The 20,041-nt window shown below is 46.4% G+C and overlaps 1 protein-coding gene and 1 long non-coding RNA gene across 2 annotated transcripts in view; both read right to left on the reverse strand.

Moving 5' to 3' along the window:
* Nucleotides 1-19,052, reverse strand: part of LOC138663386 (oocyte zinc finger protein XlCOF22-like) — a 64,706-nt gene extending 45,654 nt beyond the window's left edge. Inside the window, exons 1-2 of the mRNA XM_069749562.1 lie at nt 19,011-19,052; nt 16,396-16,420 (exon numbers count right to left, since the gene is read on the reverse strand). Of these exons, the coding sequence (XP_069605663.1) occupies nt 16,396-16,412 (17 nt within the window). The 5' untranslated portion in view covers nt 16,413-16,420; nt 19,011-19,052. The remainder of the gene's footprint in view (nt 1-16,395; nt 16,421-19,010) is intronic.
* LOC138663388 (uncharacterized) lies at nt 11,773-12,349 on the reverse strand. Its single transcript, XR_011318181.1, has 3 exons — nt 12,288-12,349; nt 12,133-12,197; nt 11,773-11,897 (listed from the first exon to the last, which is right to left on the reverse strand). It is a non-coding gene; the product is annotated as an uncharacterized lncRNA (long non-coding RNA).
* Nucleotides 19,053-20,041: the final 989 nt, after the last annotated feature.

A 20,041-nucleotide genomic window follows, 5' to 3' on the forward strand; every position in this document is an offset into this window, starting at 1 on the left:
CATAATTCAATAAAGAAAAGAAAATAAATAAATACAAAAAAATGAATAAATAAAGAAAACTAAATAATAAATAATGAAAAATAAAAAATAAACGGTCAAAGAATATTATTATAATGCTCCTGAATATCAATGCCGAAAACAGAGTATAGCCACATAACAAGATCCAGAGTGTAATAAAAGGCAAAGTCCACTGCTGACTGGAAAATAGTCCATTGGCGTAATAGGCCACAAAATCTTCGCAACCATTGGTACAGTAAGCCGATCCGGACACAATGCATGGACCCATATTGAGAGAAGACGTATAAAATCCGGTCCATTATGATAATATTGCCGTGATCACAAGAGCCATGATGTCAAAAAAGGAAATTCCAAATCCAATGGGTCCACAGCACCTGCTGTGAATCCGTGTCCAAAATACATAGTTCTACCAGCCGTGATATAAACTTGATGACCTGAGTTTAATTCTAATTCTAAGGGTATGTGCACACGATGCGGAAAACGCTGCGGATCCACAGCGTTTCTGCCGCTGTGTGTCCGCAGCAGTTTCCCATGAGTTTACAAAAAACGCTGCACACGTGCTGCGGAAAAAACTGCGCGGAAACGCAGCGGTTTACATTCCGCACATTTCACTTCTTTCTGCGGATTCCGCAGTGGTTTTAGAACTGCTCCAATAGAAAACCGCAGTGAAATCCGCAGAAAACACGCGATAAATCCGCAGCAGTTTTGCACTGCGGATTTATAAAAACTGCTGTGGAAAAATCCGCAGAGGACCAGAATACGTGTGCACATCTATGGGGGTGATAAAGGGGGCGTTCGTTTACTTTTTTTTAAAATTTTGATCACTGTGATAAAACCTGAAGTACCACCCCCCGTCCCTGCAGATCGGGTGAAATTGGAGTTAACCCTTTCACCCGATCTGCAGGGACGCGATCTTTCCATGATGCCACATAGGCGTCACAGGTCTGTTTGGCACCGACTTTCATGACGCCTACGTGGCGTCATGGGTCGGTAAGGAGTTAATAATGGCCCTTTAAGAAGATTAATGCTGCCTGATGCACCAGTAAAAATAGGCCCTGTGACTTTAAGGCTAAGTGCACACGTTGCAGTATTGCCGCGGAAATTTCGCAACTCCTGACGCGGGTATATTGCATGCGGAATCGGCATGCGTTTTCCTGCTAAACACTAGCGTTTTGCAAGCGTAATTAGCTTGCAGAATGCTAGCGTTTTCCAAGCGATCTGTAGCATCGCTTGGAAAAGTGATTGACTGGTTGGTCACACTTGTCAAACATAGTGTTTGACAAGTGTGACCAACTTTTTACTGCCTGTGCAGCATCAATAGTAAAAAGATTTAATGTTAAAAATAATAAAAAAATAATAAATCGTGATATTCTCACCTTCTGGCGTCCCCTACAGCCTTTCCCGCTCCTTGCAATGCTCCAGTCCCAGTAATACTTTGCGGCATGACCTCAGTTGACGTAGCGGTTTCGCGAGACCGTACGTCATCACAGATCATTTTCGCAATGCATTACTGGGACCAGAGCGTCGCGAGAAGCAGAAAGCCTGCCGGGGGACGCTGGAAGGTGAGAATGTCATTTTTTATTTTAATTATTTTTTTAGCAATTATATGGTACCTAGGGCCTGGAGGAGAGTCTCCTGTCCTCCACCCTGGGTACCAACCGCACATGATCCGCTTACTTCCCACATGGTGGGCATAGCCACATGCGGAAAGTAAGCGGATCAATGCATTCCTATGTGTGTGGAATCCCCACGATTCCGCACAAGGAATGAACACGCTGCGTTTTTTTCCGCTGCGGAAAAAAAAAGCATGTGCACAAAAAATGCGGAATGCATTCTAATAATAGGATGCTTAATGTATGCGTTTTTTTCGCGGTTTTATCGCGAAAAAAACACGAAAATTCCTAAACGTGTGCACACAGCCTAAGAGTCCCTCCTTCATAAATGAAACAAGATGGGTCTGCTTATGTGTCACACACCACATGGCCAGCTAGGGTTGTTAAATGTTACAATGACATTTTCCAGTGAATGTATTTGTAGTGGTTGAAAGCAATGTTAAAGTTGAAAAACTCTTTAAAAACGCTGCGTCTGAACTAAGCCCAAGTAGGGGAGGAAATTTTCGGTCTGCGGTTAATTATTTGGCCTTACAGGCAAGTCATTGACCTGCAAAGGATGTGCCTTAACATATTTCCCAGCAAAACCCGTTTTGGTTTTGTTTTAGTGTGTTTTTTGTGTCATCAATCTCAGAAAAATGGTTTAAAGCTGTGAACTAGGAGTCAGGAATGCTTCCAGGGGCGATCCCCATGAGGTCCCTGTGTCATTTGAGCAGTGTTTACATCATTTTCAGACGTTTTTAGACCTTAAAGGACACCCGGGGGGAATAGCGGTAAAAATACTCGTGTCTCCCATAGACTTACATTGGGCTCGTTGCTCGGGTCGAATTAACAACAAGTGGAACACAATTGTGAAGTTGAACGAAATGTATTACCGTATATACTCGAGTATAAGCCGAGATTTTCTGCCCATTTTTTTGGGCTGAAAGTCCCCCTCTCGGCTTATACTCGGTCATACCCAGGGGTCGGCAGGGGAGGGGGAGCGGCAGCTGTGTAATTATACTCACCTACTCCTGGCGCGATCCCTGCACGTCCCTGCTTCTTCCAGCGCTGCAGCTTCTTCCTGTACCTCCCAGAGAGGTGGAGCTGCATATTCATTACTGTAATAAGCAGCAACTGTGACCGCTCAATACAGGAAGAAGATGCAGCGCTGGAAGAAGCAGGGATGTGCAGGGACCGCGCCAGAAGTAGGTGAGTATACGGGGAGGGGAGCGCTGCGCGATATTCACCGTTCCTCGTTCTGGTGCGGCTCCGTCTTCAGCGTCCTCTGGCTGTGATGCTCAGGTCAGAGGGTGCGGTGACATTGTCAGTGCGCGCCCTCTGCGTGAACGTCAGTGCTGAAGACTGAGCCGCACCGGAACGAGGAGCGGTGAATATTGAAAGTGCCGGGGGTCCTGAGCGACGAGAGGTGAGTATGTGATTTTTTTTTTTTAACACAGCAAAAGTATATGGGGCAAGTGACTGTATGGAGCATCTTATGGGGCCATAACGTTTTTGCAGCAGTATAGGGGGCAAGTGACTGTATGGATGATCTTATGGGGCCATAACGCTTGTGCAGCTATATATGGGGAAAGTGACTGTATGGAGCATCTTATGGGGCCATAACGTTTATGCAGCATTATATGGGGCAAGTGACTGTATGGAGCATCTTATGGGGCCATAACGCTTGAGCAGCACTATATGGGGCAAGTGACTGTATGGATGATCTTATGGGGCCATACAGTTTGTGCAGCATTATAAGGGGCAAGTGTCTGTATGGAGCATCTTATGGGGCCATAAAGTTTGTGCAGCATCATATGGGGCAATTATCTGTATGGAGCATTTTATGGGGCCATAACGTTTGTGCAGCATTATATAGGGCAAATATCTCTATGGAGCATCTTATGGGGCCCTTACTACCCTTTATGCAGGATTATATGGGGCATATTTTAATATGGAGCATCTAATGGGGCCCATCAAACTTTATGGGGCTCCTGATTCAATATGGATATTCAAAAACACATAACCTGCTGATGTCTCAATTAATTTTACTTTTATTTGTATCTATTTTTACTTTTGAAATTTACCGGTAGCTGCTGCATTTTCCACCCTAGGCTTATACTCGAGTCATTAAGTTTTCCCAGTTTTTTGTGGCAAAATTAGAGGGGGATCAGCTTATACTCGAGTATATACGGTAGTTATTTTAAATTTTTGTGGAAATTCAAAAACTGAAAAGTGGGGTGTGCAATATTATTCGGCCCCTTTACTTTCAGTGCATCAAACTCACTCCAGAAGTTCATTGTGCATCTCTGAATGATCCAATGTTGTCCTAAATGCCTAATGATGATAAATATAATCCACCTGTGTGTAATCAAGTCTCCGTATAAATGCACCTGCTCCGTGATAGTCTCTGGGTTCTGTTTGAAGCACAGAGAGCATCATGAAGACCAAGGAACACAACAGGCAGGTCCGTGATACTATTGTGGAGAAGTTTAAAGCCGGATTTGGATACAAAATGATTTCCAAAACTTTAAACATCCCATGGAGCACTGTGCAAGCGATCATATTGAAATGAAAGGAGTATCATACCACTACAAATCTACCGAGACCCGGCCGTCCCTCTAACTTTCATCTCAAACAAGGAGAAAACTAATCAGAGATGCAGCCAAGAGGCCCATGATCACTCTGGATGAACTGCAGAGATCTACAGCTGAGGTGGGACAGTCTGTCCATAGGACAACAATCAGTCGTACACTGCACAAATCTGGCCTTTATGGAAGAGTGGCAAGAAGAAAGCCATTTCTCAAAGATATCCATAAAAAGTGTCATTTAAAGTTTGCAACAAGCCACCTGGGAGACACACCAAACATGTGGAAGAAGGTGCTCTAGTCAGATGAAACCAAAATTGAACTTTTTGGCAACAATGCCTAATGATATGTTTGGCGTAAAGGCAACACATCTCATCACCCTGAACACGCCATCCCCACTGTCAAACATGGTGGTGGCAGCATCATGGTTTGGGCCTGCTTTTCTTCAGCAGGGACAGGGAAGATGGTTAAAATTGATGGGAAGATGGATGAAGCCAAATACAGGACCATTCTTGAAGAAAACCTGTTGGAATCTGGAAAAGACCTGAGACTGGGACGGAGATTTGTCTTCCAACAAGACAATGATCCCAAACATAAAGCAAAATCTTCAATGGAATGGTTTACAAATAAACGTATCCAGGTGTCAGAATGGGCAAGTCAAAGTCCAGACCTCAATCCAATCGACAATCTGTGGAAAGAGCTGAAAACTGCTGTTCACAAACGATCTCCATCAAACCTCACTGAGCTCGAGCTGTTTGCCAAGGAAGAATGGGCAAGAATTTCAGTTTCTCGATGTACAAAACTGATAGAGACATACCCCAAGCGACTTGCAGCTGTAATCGCAGCAAAAGGTGGCGCAACAAAGTATTACGTTAAAGGGGCTGAATAATATTGCACGCCCCACTTTCAGTTTTTGAATTTCCACAAAATTTAAAATAACCAATAAATTTCGTTCAACTTCACAATTGTGTTCCACTTGTTGATTCTTCACTAAAAATTTGCATTTGGTATCTTTATGTTTGAAGCATGATATGTGAGAAAAGGTCGAAATGTTCCAGGGAGCTGAATACTTTTGGAAGGCACTGTACTTTATCAAGGACAATGTTAGCACTAAAAACGTATATGTGAAGAGGTGGGAGTCCGGCCTTGGTACAGACTTGCGAACTGAACAATGGGACAGCGCTATAAAAAACACATACCAGTCAAACATATCAATGGCGTTCCAGGAGTCCTACTTTAAAATAATGACAAGATGGTATCTAATGCCCATCAGATTGTCACATATAAACCAGGAACACTCTCCCTTATGTTGGAGAGACTGCGGACAACAGGGTAATCTCTTTCACTTATTTTGGGGTTGTCCGATAATAAAAAAAAAATCTCTGGTTCGAGGTATCACGCCATATTACGGTAACTCCTTTTCTGAAAACTTTGTCATCACCCCTCAAAGGGAGCTTCTTTCCCTTGACATGGAGCAATTTGACCCCTCGGTTAGAAATGTCCTCATACAGATCCTCCTAGTTGTCAAAAATGCATTGGAATTCTGGTGGAAAAAACCCGAAACATCCAAATTCTCAGATTTTTGGACAAAATTCACCAACATAGCGCTCTGGAATGGAGATTTGCGGCTAACAATAGCAGTGTTTACAAATATTCTAAGAAATGGAAGATCTGGAACAGCAAATATAAGGTTTAAAATTGCCATTTTGTGTCTCTTTCCTCGGAATTGTATACATTTAAGTATGACATAAACATACAACATTCTTCAAATTGCAAATCATAATTTGTTAGAGACTGTTATTAGGGTTCTCTAATTTTATTGAACCCTTCCACTGTCCACTGTTAACCCCTCCCTTCCCTTATTTCCCTCATCCCGTTTTTTAATACAAAACCTAATAAAAATATTTTAAAAAGAAAAAATATGGGACTAGTGTGTTAGAAGTAGAGTTTCCTCTTCTGCACAGGGGGAATCTCGATCCGTGTCTGCTGCGGTCTCCCATTCTGCATCGGCCGCAGTGGAGCCTGCTCAGCGGAGACGTCGCTGAGACTGGTACTGTGCAAAGGGTTACTACTGCCTCTCCAGGCTCTGCTATTGTACCCTGCACTGTTTTGCGGTGAGCAGGCTTTTCTGGGACTAAGGCTACGTTCACACTAGCGTTGTGCGCCGCTGCATCGGCGACACAACGCACAACGCACGCAAAAATGCGGCAAAACGCCCGCAAAAACGCTGCGTTTTGCGACGCATGCGTCGTTTTTTGCCGAAAATCGGACGCAAGAAAAATGCAACTTGTTGCGTTTTCTTGGTCCGACGCTTACGGCAAAAAAGACGCATGCGTCGCACAATGCAACAAACAAAAACGCATGCGTCCCCCATGTTAAATATAGGGGCGCATGACGCGTGCGTCGCCGCTGCGTCGCCCGACTCTAACCCGACGCACACTAGCATAACCTAAGTCCTACTTTGCACACGCTGAGCATGCCCGGGGCAGGATCTCTCAGTGCAGATCTAGGGTCACATGCTCAGGTACTGCAGCGACTTCCATTGGTCCTACTTGGATGGTCCTGAAGGTGATAGGACTAAATTCTGCTTTGCACACACTGAGCATGCCCAGGGCAAGATCTCTCAGTGGAGATCTAGGGTCACATGCTCAGGTACTGCAGAAACTCCATTGGTCCTTCTTTGAAAGGTCCTGAACGTGCTGCAACTATTTAAGGCTCGCATGGCCGCACGGCGATGTGCTAGTATCTTCATATGTTATGTGCTTTGCGCCAGTATGGTCATGTGTTTGCATGTGTTCAGGGACCCGGCTAAATTAAGCCCCTAGAATGCTGGCACCTCCGGCGAGGAGTTTGTGTTTATGTGTGTTCAGGGACCCGGCTGAAATAAGCCCCTAGAATGCTGGCATCTCCGGCGAGGAGTTTTGTGTGCATGCATGACCACTGACTGCTCTCATTTGGGTAGTTAGCCTGTGCCTCTGTGAAAGTCTAACAGGGCACAGAGCTTTGCCTTCTTGGCTGCTCTGTGAAGCTAACAGAGCTGGTTCATACCGCCATATAGTGCCACCATTTACTTAGCAGCAGGTTCTTTCCTGCACGGTGGATCTCGGGTTGCGAACGCACCAATCTCACTTAATAAATATATTCGGTGCGTTCCGCCAACCCTAACAGTATACTAGCGCCAGGATCTGGCTAAGTAATGGCGGATGAACAGCGATTGCAGGGGTACATCCAGCTGCTGGAGGGCTGGTTGGCGTCTCTTGAGCGTGCAACTTCGGCGGTGGATGTTACCGCAATAGCTGTTCAGGCTGCTAGCGTGGCTGCAGCAGCTTTACCCACTGCCACCTCTGTTCCGACCCTATCTCACCTCCCTTTGCCTGAGAAATACTCTGGGGACAGTAAGTCCTGTGGGGGTTTCGTGAGCCAGTGTGGTATACACCTCGAGCTGCACGTTTTCCCACAGAGCGGGCAAAGGTGGGATTCATAATATCTCTCTTGTCGGACAGGACGTTGGAGTGGGCTACGCCGCTGTGGGAGCGCAACGATCATGTGGTGCGGAGTGTTCCTCGGTTTTTGGACACTCTGAAACAGGTCTTTGTAGGACCTCAAGTCACCCATGATACAGCGCTCCAACTGCTGGCTTTGACTCAGGGTTCAACCATGGTCAGCCATTTTGCTGTTCTCTTCCGGACATCAGCGTCTGAGTTGGAATGGCCAGATAAAATCCTCATTCCCGTATTTTGGAGGGGGCTGGCTGACCATGTGAAGGACGCTTTGGCTACTAGGGAGATTCCCGCCACACTGGAGGAGCTCATAGCTGTATCTACTCGCATAGACCTTTGTTTTCACGAGCGAAGGTTGGAGCGAGCCCAGTGTAGGCAGAGGTATCGTCTGGCTCCCACCTTCGCCAAACCTTTGGAATCTCCAGTCCAGGCGTCCGAGTCACATGAGGGTAGAGGTGACATGAGCGGGATCCAAAGTCCCAGTCCACTCATGCACATAAGGTCTGTCATGTTTGCCGGCAGTCAGGACATCTTGCCTCCAAGTGTCCTCAGCGGTAGGGGAAACGTCAGCGTCTAGTGGCAGTTGGAGGAGGTACACTAGACACGGCGACGTTTGCCTCAAAGTTGTCCTTCAAGGGGACAATTACCATAGGCCCATCCACTCTTATGGTAGAGCAATGTGTGGACTCTGGGGCAGAGGGTAATTTTATGTCATCTGCTTTCGCCCAGCGTCACGCAATACCCCTGGTGATGCTCGCCAAACCAGTAACCGTTCGAGTGGTAAATGGGTCGACACTACCCTCACAGATTACCCACCAAACCATTCCTATCATGCTTTCTGTGTCTCCATCACATCAGGAGATTATCTCCCTATTAGTCATTCCTGAGGGAATTGATGAGGTCCTGTTGGGGATACCTTGGCTACGTTATCATTCTCCTCATATAGAGTGGTCCTCTGGGAGAATTTTGGGATGGAGTAAATCCTGCGAGGGTAGATGTCAGAGGGAATGCGTTCAGGTTGCTACAACACAGGTACCCGCAGATCTTTCCTCTCTCCCCAAGCACTATTGGCCCTATGCTGACGTGTTCTCCAAAAGGGCTGCGGAGACTCTTCCGCCTCACTGCCCCTATGACTGTCCTATTGACCTATTGCCTGGTGCTGAGCCTCCCCAGGGTCGAGTCTATCCGTTATCTCTCCCGGAGACGGAGGCAATGTCTCAGTACATCCAAGAGAATCTGGCTAGAGGATTCATTAGGAAGTCAGTGTCACCTGCAGGGGCTGGGTTCCTCTTCGTACAGAAGAAGACTGGAGACTTACGTCCATGCATAGACTACAGGGGTCTTAACGCCATCACCGTTAAGAACAAGTACCCATTACCCCTGATATCTGAGCTTTTTGATAGGCTACGGGGAGTGAGGGTATTTACAAAATTAGATCTGCGGGGTGCTTACAACCTGATTCGCATCCGTGAGGGGGACGAATGGAAGACGGCTTTTAACACCAGGGATGGGCACTATAAATATCTGGTGATGCCCTTCGGGCTCTGTAATGCCCCAGCCGTTTTCCAAGACTTTGTGAACGACATTTTCCGGGATATGCTCACCACCTCGATTGTAGTTTATCTGGATGATATTCTCATCTACTCTCCAGATATTGACTCCCATCAGAGAGATGTTCGCAAAGTCTTCGACCTCTTACGGGCAAACTCCCTCTACGCCAAGTTGGAGAAGTGTCTGTTTGAGCAGGAGTCCTTGCCTTTGCTTGGTTATATTATCTCCCCAGGGTTTGGTTATGGATCCTGCCAAGCTACAGGCTGTGATGGACTGACAGAAACCCCATTCAGTTAAAGCGGTGCAGCGCTTTATGGGGTTCATTAACTACTATCGTCAGTTCATTCCACACTTCTCAACTTTGGTAGCTCCCTTGGTTGCCCTCACCAAGAAGGGAGCAAATCCCAAGTTGTGGTCAGAGGAGGTCTCCAAGGCCTTTCTCTTGATTAAGTCACACTTCGCTAGCGCTCCCATCCTACATCGCCCCGATGTAGATAAGCCATTTATCATGGAGGTGGATGCATCATCCGTTGGTGCTGGAGCAGTCCTTTTCCAAAAGGATGCTCAAGGTCGGAAGCATCCTTGCTTCTTCTCCAAGACCTTCACACCAGCGGAGAGGAATTATTCCATCGGGGACAGGGAGTTGCTAGCCATGAAGTTGGCTTTATGGAGACACCTCTTGGAGGGAGCTTGCTTTCCCTTCCAAGTGTTCACTGACCACAAGAATTTGGTATATATACAGACGGCCCAGCGGCTGAATTCTCGCCAGGCTAGATGGTCCCTGTTCTTCTCCCGGTTCCATCTTACTCTCCATTTTCTCTCCGGGGATAAGAAAATTCATGCCAACGCTCTCTCCCGCTCTGTAGTGTCATCTGAGGAGGAGCCTCGGCTGATTGTCCCTTCTGAGAGCCTGAGAACTGTAGCTCCGGTTTCGCTAGAGTCTGTACCCCCGGGCAAGACTTTCGTGTCAGCGAATTTGCGACCGGAGGTTCTTGCTTGGGCTCACTCGTCCAGAGTGGGTGGGCATTTTGGGACCAAGAGGACATGCGAGCTTTTGGCGAGAACGTACTGGTGGCCGCATATGGCTCGTGATGTCGGAGACTATATTCGGGCGTGTGTTTCCTGCGCCCAGAATCGGTCTCCTCGGCAACGGCCTGCTGGGTTGCTTTACCCTCTACCGGTGGCAGACAGGCCCTGTGAGATGGTTGGGATGGACTTCGTGGTGGGCTTACCCAAGTCACGTAGCTGCACCGTTATCTGGGTTGTCACCGACCATTTCTCTAAGATGGTGCACTTGGTGCGGCTTCCACGGTTACCTTCTGCACGGGCCTTGGCGGCGTTGTTCATTAAGCACGTTTTCCGATTACATGGTATGCCTGATAAAATTATCAGCGATCGGGGTCCCCAGTCCGCGTCTCGGTTTTGGAGAGAGCTCTGCCGTTTACTCAGCATAGAGTTGAACCTCTCTTCTGCATACCATTCCGAGACGAATGGGTTGGTGGAGAGGACCAACCAGACTCTGACATATTTGCGACATTTTGTCTCTGCTAGGCAGGATGACTGGGCATCTTTGCTACCTTGGGCGGAATTTGCCTTGAACAACGCCGTAGCCGATTCCACTGGCCAGACTCCTTTTCTCCTTAATTACGGCCAGCATCCGCGTGTCCCTGTGCCCATGCCCGTGTCATCCACCGATTCTAGGGTGGCAGACTGGGCGGTGGAGGCACGTGACATCTGGGACCGCACACAGGATGCCATCCGGGCCTCCAAGGAGAGAATGAGGGTTTCGGCTGATACACACCGGCGTCCCGCTCCGACCTTTGCTCCTGGCGACTTAGTGTGGCTCTCCGCCCGTAACATCAGGCTGCGAGTTGAGTCCAATAAGTTTGCTCCTCGCTACATTGGCCCATTCAAGGTTCTGGAACAGGTCAACCCTGTGGTCTACCGTTTGGCTATTCCTCCACGCCTTGGTATCACCAATACTTTTCACGTTTCCCTCTTAAAGCCCGTTCATTTGTCCCGGTTTTCTGAGTCATCTGCCGGGACATCGGGTTCGGGTTGAGTTTGAGGTGAATGCTATCGTGGGGTGCAAGGTGGTACGTGGCAAAAAATTTTATCTGGTGGACTGGAAGGGTCACGGTCCAGAGGATAGAACCTGGGAGCCTGTGGAGCACATTCGGGCTCCGCGCTCATTGCAGCTTTTGAGCGTAGCGAGGCTCAAGGAAGGGGGGGCCATGTTAGGAGTCAAGTTTCCTCTTCTGCACAGGGGGAATCTCGATCCGTGTCTGCTGCGGTCTCCCATTCTGCAGGTACTGCAGCGACTTCCATTGGTCCTTCTTGGAAGGTCCTGAAGGTGCTAGGACTAAGTTCTGCTTTGATATATCTAATTTGGCCTGCACTCTAAATTTAGATAGGGGTGCTGGTGAGACAGACCGTAAGGTCTAGTATCAATATTATTGAAATCCACCGCACTCCCTGTGTGGAATATCTTAGAAACAAAGGAATTTTTTGAAACTTGCTAATTTATTCAACTGAAAAACAGAAATCAATCAAATGTGACAGATCAAATAGTAGGCACTTATTAAACAATTGTACAAGCGACTCAATGCGATTGACGTTTCGACCCTCCCGGGTCTTACTCTAAAGTTGCACTGTGAATACAAAACAGTAAATACAAAATCTTTAGATACATAATATACAAAAATTACAAGACAACACATATACAAAACAATATATACAGTATAAAGAGTATGTTTAGACTTATAATATTATACCCCAATAGACTACATTGTGAGGCCAAGTTGTAGCATGAGGTCTGTCAAACGGGAGTCAGTCACGTGACAATGTGTCTACGAGTGCTTCTGTAGTAAAAAGTATAGCTGTTACCTTAATCCAGGATGTATGAGTGGCTCTTATGGTAAAGAGGATGTTATTCCTGTCGTGTCAAGGGGCTGAGGAGAATGATAGTGACGTTAGCAGCCTGTGATGGATAGGCAGTTACATAGAGGCCCAACATACGTCCAAAAGTAATAGTGATTTACCAGGTACAGTCTCTTTGATACCAAGTATGGCCTAATAGTTGATTTTTCTCTGAGTATGACCTGTAATACCATATACATAAGTGTCAGTGAAAGGTAGTTAATATTAGTACCCTGGTGTATCTAGAATGAATAATCACCTTGTTGAGGAATAGCAGCGGTGCATCAGCGTCTTGCTGCTGTTTGCATATATGCGATTTAAATAGAAAGTTGGTATGTCACTGGAGACAACCTGGAATGTATAATCACGATGGTAAGGGGCGATAACCATATATGTTAGTGGTGTCCAGAGGTTGCTAGAGGGGAAAATACCTTTTTTGCAGGTGCTAGCGTATCAGCCTTAAAGGGACTCTGTCACCTGAATTTGGAGGGAACAATCTTCAGCCACAGAGGCGGGATTTTCAGGTGTTTGATTCACCCTTTCCTTACCCGCCAGCTGCATGCTGGCTGCAATATTGGATTGAAGTTCATTCTCTGTCCTCCATAGTACACGCCTGCGCAAGGCAAGATTGTTTTGTGCAGGTATGTACTACGGAGGACAGAGAATGAACTTCAATCCAATATTGCAGCCAGCATGCAGCCGGCGGGTAAGGAAAGGGTGAATCAAACACCCGAAAACCCCGCCTCCATGGCTGAAGATTGTTCCCTCCAAATTCAGGTGACAGTGTCCCTTTAAATTGCTGGTAAGTTGTATGTGGTTTAATGGATTTGCCAATTCTGGATAAAGCCTGCAATGTTATAGATAATTGGTCAGCCATGCTGTTGGTATTGGGCAGTGTCCTAAGGGAGGTAAGATGAGTTTTTACCTTGTAGAGGGGTAAGAGCGGCGCATCTGCGTCTTGCTGGTGGACATGTAGGCTTAACCCCTTTATCACCTCGGATGGGATAGTACGCCCGAGGTCAGAAGCCCCTCTTTGATGCGGGCTCTGGCGGTGAGCCCGCATCAAAGCCGGGACATGTCAGCTGTTTTGAAGAGCTGACATGTGCCTGTAATAGGCGCGGGCAGAATCGCGATCTGCCCGCACCTACTAACTAATTAAATGTCGCTGTCAAACGCAGACAGCGGCATTTAACTACAGCATCCGGCCGGGCGGCCGGAAATGACTGCATCGCCGACCCCCGTCACATGATCGGAGGTCGGCGATGCTTCAGTATTGTAACCATAGAGGTCCTTGAGACCTCTATAGTTACAGATCCCCGGCAGCTGTGAGCGCCACCCTGTGGTCGGCGCTCACAGCACGCCTGATTTTCTGCTACATAGCAGCGAACATAAGATCGCTGCTATGTAGCAGAGCCGATCGTGCTGTGCCTGCTTCTAGCCTCCCATGGCTATTGAAGCATGGCAAAAGTAAAAAAAAAAAAAAAAAAAAGAAAAAATTGAAAAAAAAAGCATTAATTAAATTTTTTTGGTCACCGCATCATTGCATTAAAATGCAATAACGGTCGATCAAAAGAACGTATCTGCACCAAAATGCTACGAGTATCGGAAAATGGCGCAATTTTTTTTTAGCAAAGTTTGGAATTTTTTTTCACCACTTAGATAAAAAATAACCTAGTCATGTTTGGTGTCTATGAACTCGTACTGACCTGGAGAATCATAATGACAGGTCAGTTTTAGCATTTAGTGAACCTAGCAAAAAAGCCAAGCAAAAAACAAGTGTGGGACTGCACTTTTTTTGCAATTTCACCGCACTTGGAATTTTTTTCCCGTTTTCTAGTACACGACGTGCTAAAACCAATGATGTCGTTCAAAAGTACAACTCTTCCCGCAAAAAATAAGCCCTCACATGGCCAAATTGACGGAAAAATAAAAAAAGTTATGGCTCTGGGAAGGAGGGGAGCGAAAAACGAACACGGAAAAACGAAAAATCCCAAGGTCATGAAGGGGTTAATACCCTGGGGGGGATCACCAAAGTGCGGTAATCAGTATATTACATGCATAACCAGGCATATACAGATCGGCTTCCTCAAACAGAAAATGTAAGGTGCTCAGCTTTGTTACCTTAGTGGATGGGGGATAGCGCTCCTGCGTCCTGTGGGAAGGCATGATATGTTCCATGTGGGGCTCTTTAAATAGTCTGACTGCTCTAATGGGGATTGCTAACCGGAAATGACGTTGTGCTCCCTTAAACTGGGCTACTGAGCATGCCCGAGTGTTTGTGTACTCAGTAACCATGGTGCTGCACCCTGGTGAGTGGGAGGTGGGTTGCCGACGTAGCGCTTGTGGCTGTGCATGTCAGGAGATTGTCTTGCTTCAGCTCTGGCTGGAAATGATATACCTCACTGTCCGAGCGTAGGTAACCATGGCGCTGCTGTGTACTGAGTGATCTCACGGAAAAAAACGCATCCATGTGCACAAAACATGCAAAATACATTCTAAATGATAGAATGCATAATGTGTGCGTTTTTAACCCCTTACCGGCATCGGACGTACTATACCGTCCGATGCCGACTCCCCTGCTTTGATGCAGGGCTCCGCGGTGAGCCCGCACCAAAGCCGGGACATGTCAGCTGTTTTGAACAGCTGACATGTGCCCGTAATAGGCGCGGGCAGAATCGCGATCTGCCCGCACCTATTAACTAGTTAAATGCCGCTGTCAAACGCAGACAGCGGCATTTAACTACCGCTTCCGGCCGGGCGGCCGGAAATGACGTCATCGCCGACCCCCGTCACATGATCGGGGGTCGACGATGCTTGTGAATGGTAACCATAGAGGTCCTTGAGACCTCTATGGTTACTGATTGCCCGTCGCTGTGAGCGCCACCCTGTGGTCGGCGCTCACAGCACACGTGCAATTCTGCTACGTAGCAGCGAACAGCAGATCGCTGCTATGTAGCAGAGGCGATCGTGCTGTGCCTGCTTCTAGCCCCCTATGGAGGCTATTGAAGCATGGCAAAAGTTAAAAAAAAAAGTTTAAAAAAATGTGAAAAAAATAAAAACAACATAAAAGTTTAAATCACCGCCCTTTCGCCCCAATCAAAATAAATCAATAAAAAAATATCAAATCTAAGCATATTTGGTATCGCCGCGCTCAGAATCGCCCGATCTATCAATTAAAAAAAAGTATTAACCTGATCGCTAAACAGCGTAGCGGGAAAAAAATTTGAAACGCCAGAATTACGTTTTTTTGGTCGCCGCGACATTGCATTAAAATGCAATAACGACCGATCAAAAGAACGTTTCTGCACCGAAATGCTATCATTAAAAACGTCATCTCGGCACGCAAAAAATAAGCCCTCAACCAACCCCAGATGATGAAAAATGGAGACGCTACGAGTATCGGAAAATGGCGCAATTTTTTTTTTTTTTTTTTTTAGCAAAGTTTGGAATTTTTTTTCACCACTTAGATAAAAAATAACCTAGTCATGTTTGGTGTCTATGAACTCGCAATGACCTGGAGAATCATGATGGCAGGTCAGTTTTAGCATTTAGTGAACCTAGCAAAAAAGCCAAACAAAAAACCAATGTGGGATTGCACTTTTTTTGCAATTTCACCGCACTTGGAATTTTTTTCCCGTTTTCTAGTACACGACATGCTAAAACCAATGATGTCGTTCAAAAGTACAACTCGTCCTGCAAAAAATAAGCCCTCATATGGCCAAATTGACGGAAAAATAAAAAAGTTATGGCTCTGGGAAGGAGGGGAGCGAAAAACGAACACGGAAAAACGAAAAAAAAAAAACCCGGTCATGAAGGGGTTAATGAGTTTTTATAGCGTGAAAAAACGCGAAAAAAAACGCAAAAAAACCTGAACGTGTGCACATGGCCTAAGTGATAAATTCTAGATAGTGTAAGGAATTAACCCCTGACCAATAAGCCTCTTTGGTATGTTGAAACAAATAGATTCATGCACTGCTACAGCTGGAAAGATGAATGGAAGGAAATAAATAAATGTGGATGACCTGGATGATGACGTAATGGAAAATTAAAAATAATAGTAAATATAATGAAAAAAACAATGTATAAAGAAAGAAAAAATGAAAAACCGCAAACACGGGAAATTTTTTGGAAGATAAAATGACATGAAAATCATGAAAATAAAGTTGAATAAAGACAAAAAATGAAAAAAATAAAATAATATATCCAGGGGAGTTAGGAGTGGACACTCACCTAGAACCGAATGGCATCAGCGTGTCTAAAAGGCAAAAGGAGAGTGGTTAGAGATATTTAGATGAGCCAATTGATTTCCCTATTAAAGGGAACCTGTCACCCCGAAAATCGCGGGTGAGGTAAGCCCACCGGCATCAGGGGCTTATCTGCAGCATTCTGTAATGCTGTAGATAAGCCCCCGATGTTACCTGAAAGAGGAGAAAAAGACGTTATATTATACTCACCCAGGGGCGGTCCCGCTGCTGGTCCGGTCGGATGGGCGTCTCCGGTCCGCTGCGGCGCCTCCCATCTTCATTACAAGACGTCCTCTTCTGATCTTCAGCCACGGCTCCGGCGCAGGCGTACTTTGCTCTGCCCTGTTGAGGGCAGAGTAAAATACTGTAGTGCGTAGGCGCCGGGCCTCTGACCTTTCCGGAGCCGTGGCTGAAGATCAGAAGAGGACCTTGTGTCATTATTGTCTGATCATTGTTATGATTTTAAAATCACAATGTTTTGTACTTTGAATAAAGATTATTTATGAATTTGATTGATCCAGTTTTGGTCGTCTCTTGTGGTTTCCACACCCCCCGTTGTATTGGTTAATAAACGACTTGGTTTTGGTATAGTCCGCTACATAGGCAACAGAAATATATTTTACATCTACGTGATGTTGCTACTTAATACCTTTATTATTTTGCACACACTGAGCATGCCCAGGGCAAGATCTCTCAGTGGAGATCTAGGGACACATGCTCAGGTACTGCAGAAACTCCATTGGTCCTTCTTTGAAAGGTCCTGAACGTGCTGCAACTATTTAAGGCTCGCATGGCCGCACGGCCATGCGCTAGTATCTTCATATGTTATGTGCTTTGCGCCAGTATGGTCATGTGTTTGCATGTGTTCAGGGACCCGGCTGAAATAAGCCCCTAGAATGCTGGCACCTCCGGCGAGGAGATTGTGTTTATGTGTGTTCAGGGACCCGGCTGAATTAAGCCCCTAGAATGCTGGCACCTCCGGCGAGGAGTTTTGTGTGCATGCATGACCACTGACTGCTCTCATTGGGTGGTTAGCCTGTGCCTCTGTGAAAGTCTAACAGGGCACAGAGCTTTGCCTTCTCGGCTGCTCTGTGAAGCTAACAGAGCTGGTTCTTACCGCCATATAGTGCCGCCATTTACTTAGCAGCAGGTTCTTTCCTGCACGGTGGATCCCGGGTTGCGAACGCACCAATCTCACTTAATAAATATATTTGGTGCGTTCCGCCAACCCTAGCATAGTGAATGCAATATTACTGTGCAAAAAGGGAAATAATAAAAGTGCAGATGTGCTGCTAAGTACTAAAATCAAAGTTATCCCAATTGTAAAATATGTTTTTTGCTGTTATTATGAACAGGTAAGCAAGTTAAAGGTTAAATGATGTCTAAAAGGCCTAAAGTTAAAGATGACACATTTCCTTTGTATGTTAGGTATATATATTTGCATTTTTTATATTTTAAAAAGTACAAAAAGGAAAAGGGGGTGATGAAAAAGTTTGGGCAACGCTTGGAGATGTGTGCGCTCAGATAACTTTGACCCAGGTTTCAGACCTTAATTAACCTGTTAAGGTATCGTCACATTTAGCGACGCTGCAGTGATATAGACAACGATGCCGATCGCTGCAGCGTCGCTGTTTAGTCGTTGTGTGGTCGCTGGAGAGCTGTCACACAGACAGCTCTCCAGCGACCAACAATGCCGAAGTCCCCGGGTAACCAGGGTAAACATCGGGTTACTAAGCGCAGGGCCGCGCTTAGTAACCCGATGCTCACCCTGGTTACCATTGTAAAAGTTAAAAAAACAAACACTACATACTTACATTCCGGTGTCTGTCCCCCGGCGTTAGCTTCCCTGCACTGTGTCAGCGCCGACCGTAAAGCAGAGCACAGCGGTGACGTCACCGCTGTGCTCTGCTTTAGGGCCGGCCGGCGCTGACACAGTGCAGGGAAGCTAACGCCGGGGGACAGACACCGGAATGTAAGTATGTAGTGTTTGTTTTTTTAACTTTTACAATGGTAACCAGGGTAAACATCGGGTTACTAAGCGCGGCCCTGCGCTTAGTAACCCGATATTTACCCTGGTTACAAGTTCAGCGATGACAGCGGGTGATCAGCGACCAAATAAAGGTCCTGATCATTCACAGCGACCAACGATCTCCCAGCAGAGGCCTGATCGTTGGTCGCTGTCACGCATAACGATTTCGTTAACGATATTGTTGCTACGTCACAAAAAGCAACGATATCGTTAACGAAATCGTTATGTGTGAAGGTACCATTAGGGTTATCGCTTGTTCACTATCATTGTTAGGAAAGGTCAGGTGATGCAAATTTCCCAACTTTGTAAAAACCCAGCCTCCTCCAACCTTGTGCCAAAAACCAGCAGCCATGGGCTCTAAGCAGCTGCCGAGCTCTGACAATGGTGGAGGCCACAAAGCAGGAGGAGGATAGAAGAAGATAACAAAGTGTTTACAAGTTGCCCTTTCCTCAGTCCTAAATGTAATTAATAAATAGCAGTTACCAGGAACAGTGGAGGTCAAGATAAGGTCTGGAAGACCAAGCAATATATTTCTAATATTAATGCGCCAGTAATGGGGAATCTCCACATACCTTCACCTGCAGAGCCGCACACCACATATATGGCAGTTCTGTGCGCACAGGACCTGTGATGAGGTCACAGGAGGGGAGGAGTCAGGGGTCACATGATCAGGGGCCTCAGTGTATGCAGGACTCTGCTGTGCTGGTTGTCATGGTGCTGGATGAGGGGAAGTTTATGTGTGGGGTCAGGAGGGGTTTACAGTGTGGATGTAGCTGAGCCGTGTGTGTATGAGGTGTTCGGAGAGGAGCCGTGTGGGTATGAGGTGTACAGAACAAAAGAGATGTGGGTCAGTAAAGACCCAATAAACGACCAAAGACCCAAATAAAGATATATAAGCATCAACTTTATTGTAGTACAAAAATGTATGTATATATAAAAAGACACATAATACAAAGGAACAGGTGAGGCTCAGTACCACAGGGTGTACATGGACACCACTGAAAGAGCATAAAAGGAGCGCACGGAGCCGGGATCAAATTTTACTCCATACTAATACAAGGTGGACTATAGAGTCCATACCACTATGCTGGAAAATATTAATGCCATTATAAATCCAAATAGACATTAAAAGGGCCCAATACCATAAGTATCATGAATGAATACACATTACCTGAAACAGGGCCAATGGGTAAACCAGATCCAGGGTCCGTGCGCCCTCCCCAATGCACGTTTCGGTGATAAACCTTCCTCAGGGGGAACATACAGAAAGATCAAGTGTGCAACTATTTAACTACTAACACCGGAAATAGAGGGCCGCCGTAACCGGAAATGAAACACCGCCACAACCGGAAGTGACATATGGTCACTAGGCAACCAATTCCCCATGTAACCAAGTGAGAGAATCTAAGCGGCGATGTCACCGCTAACCGACACCAGCGGGTATGCCACACAACGCCGCACACTGGGTCGGCACAGGGCCCTGTGTCCCCCAGCAGCGAGCGCACAGCGGCACAGCCACGGCGTCAGGGAAACACGGGAACACAGCCGCGCATGCGCAAAGGCGGAGCCATGTGTGTACGGAGCGGAGCCGTGTGTGTACGAG

This window comes from Ranitomeya imitator, chromosome 2 (genome assembly GCF_032444005.1).
Source record: "Ranitomeya imitator isolate aRanImi1 chromosome 2, aRanImi1.pri, whole genome shotgun sequence".
Classification (NCBI taxonomy): Eukaryota; Metazoa; Chordata; class Amphibia; order Anura; family Dendrobatidae; genus Ranitomeya; species Ranitomeya imitator.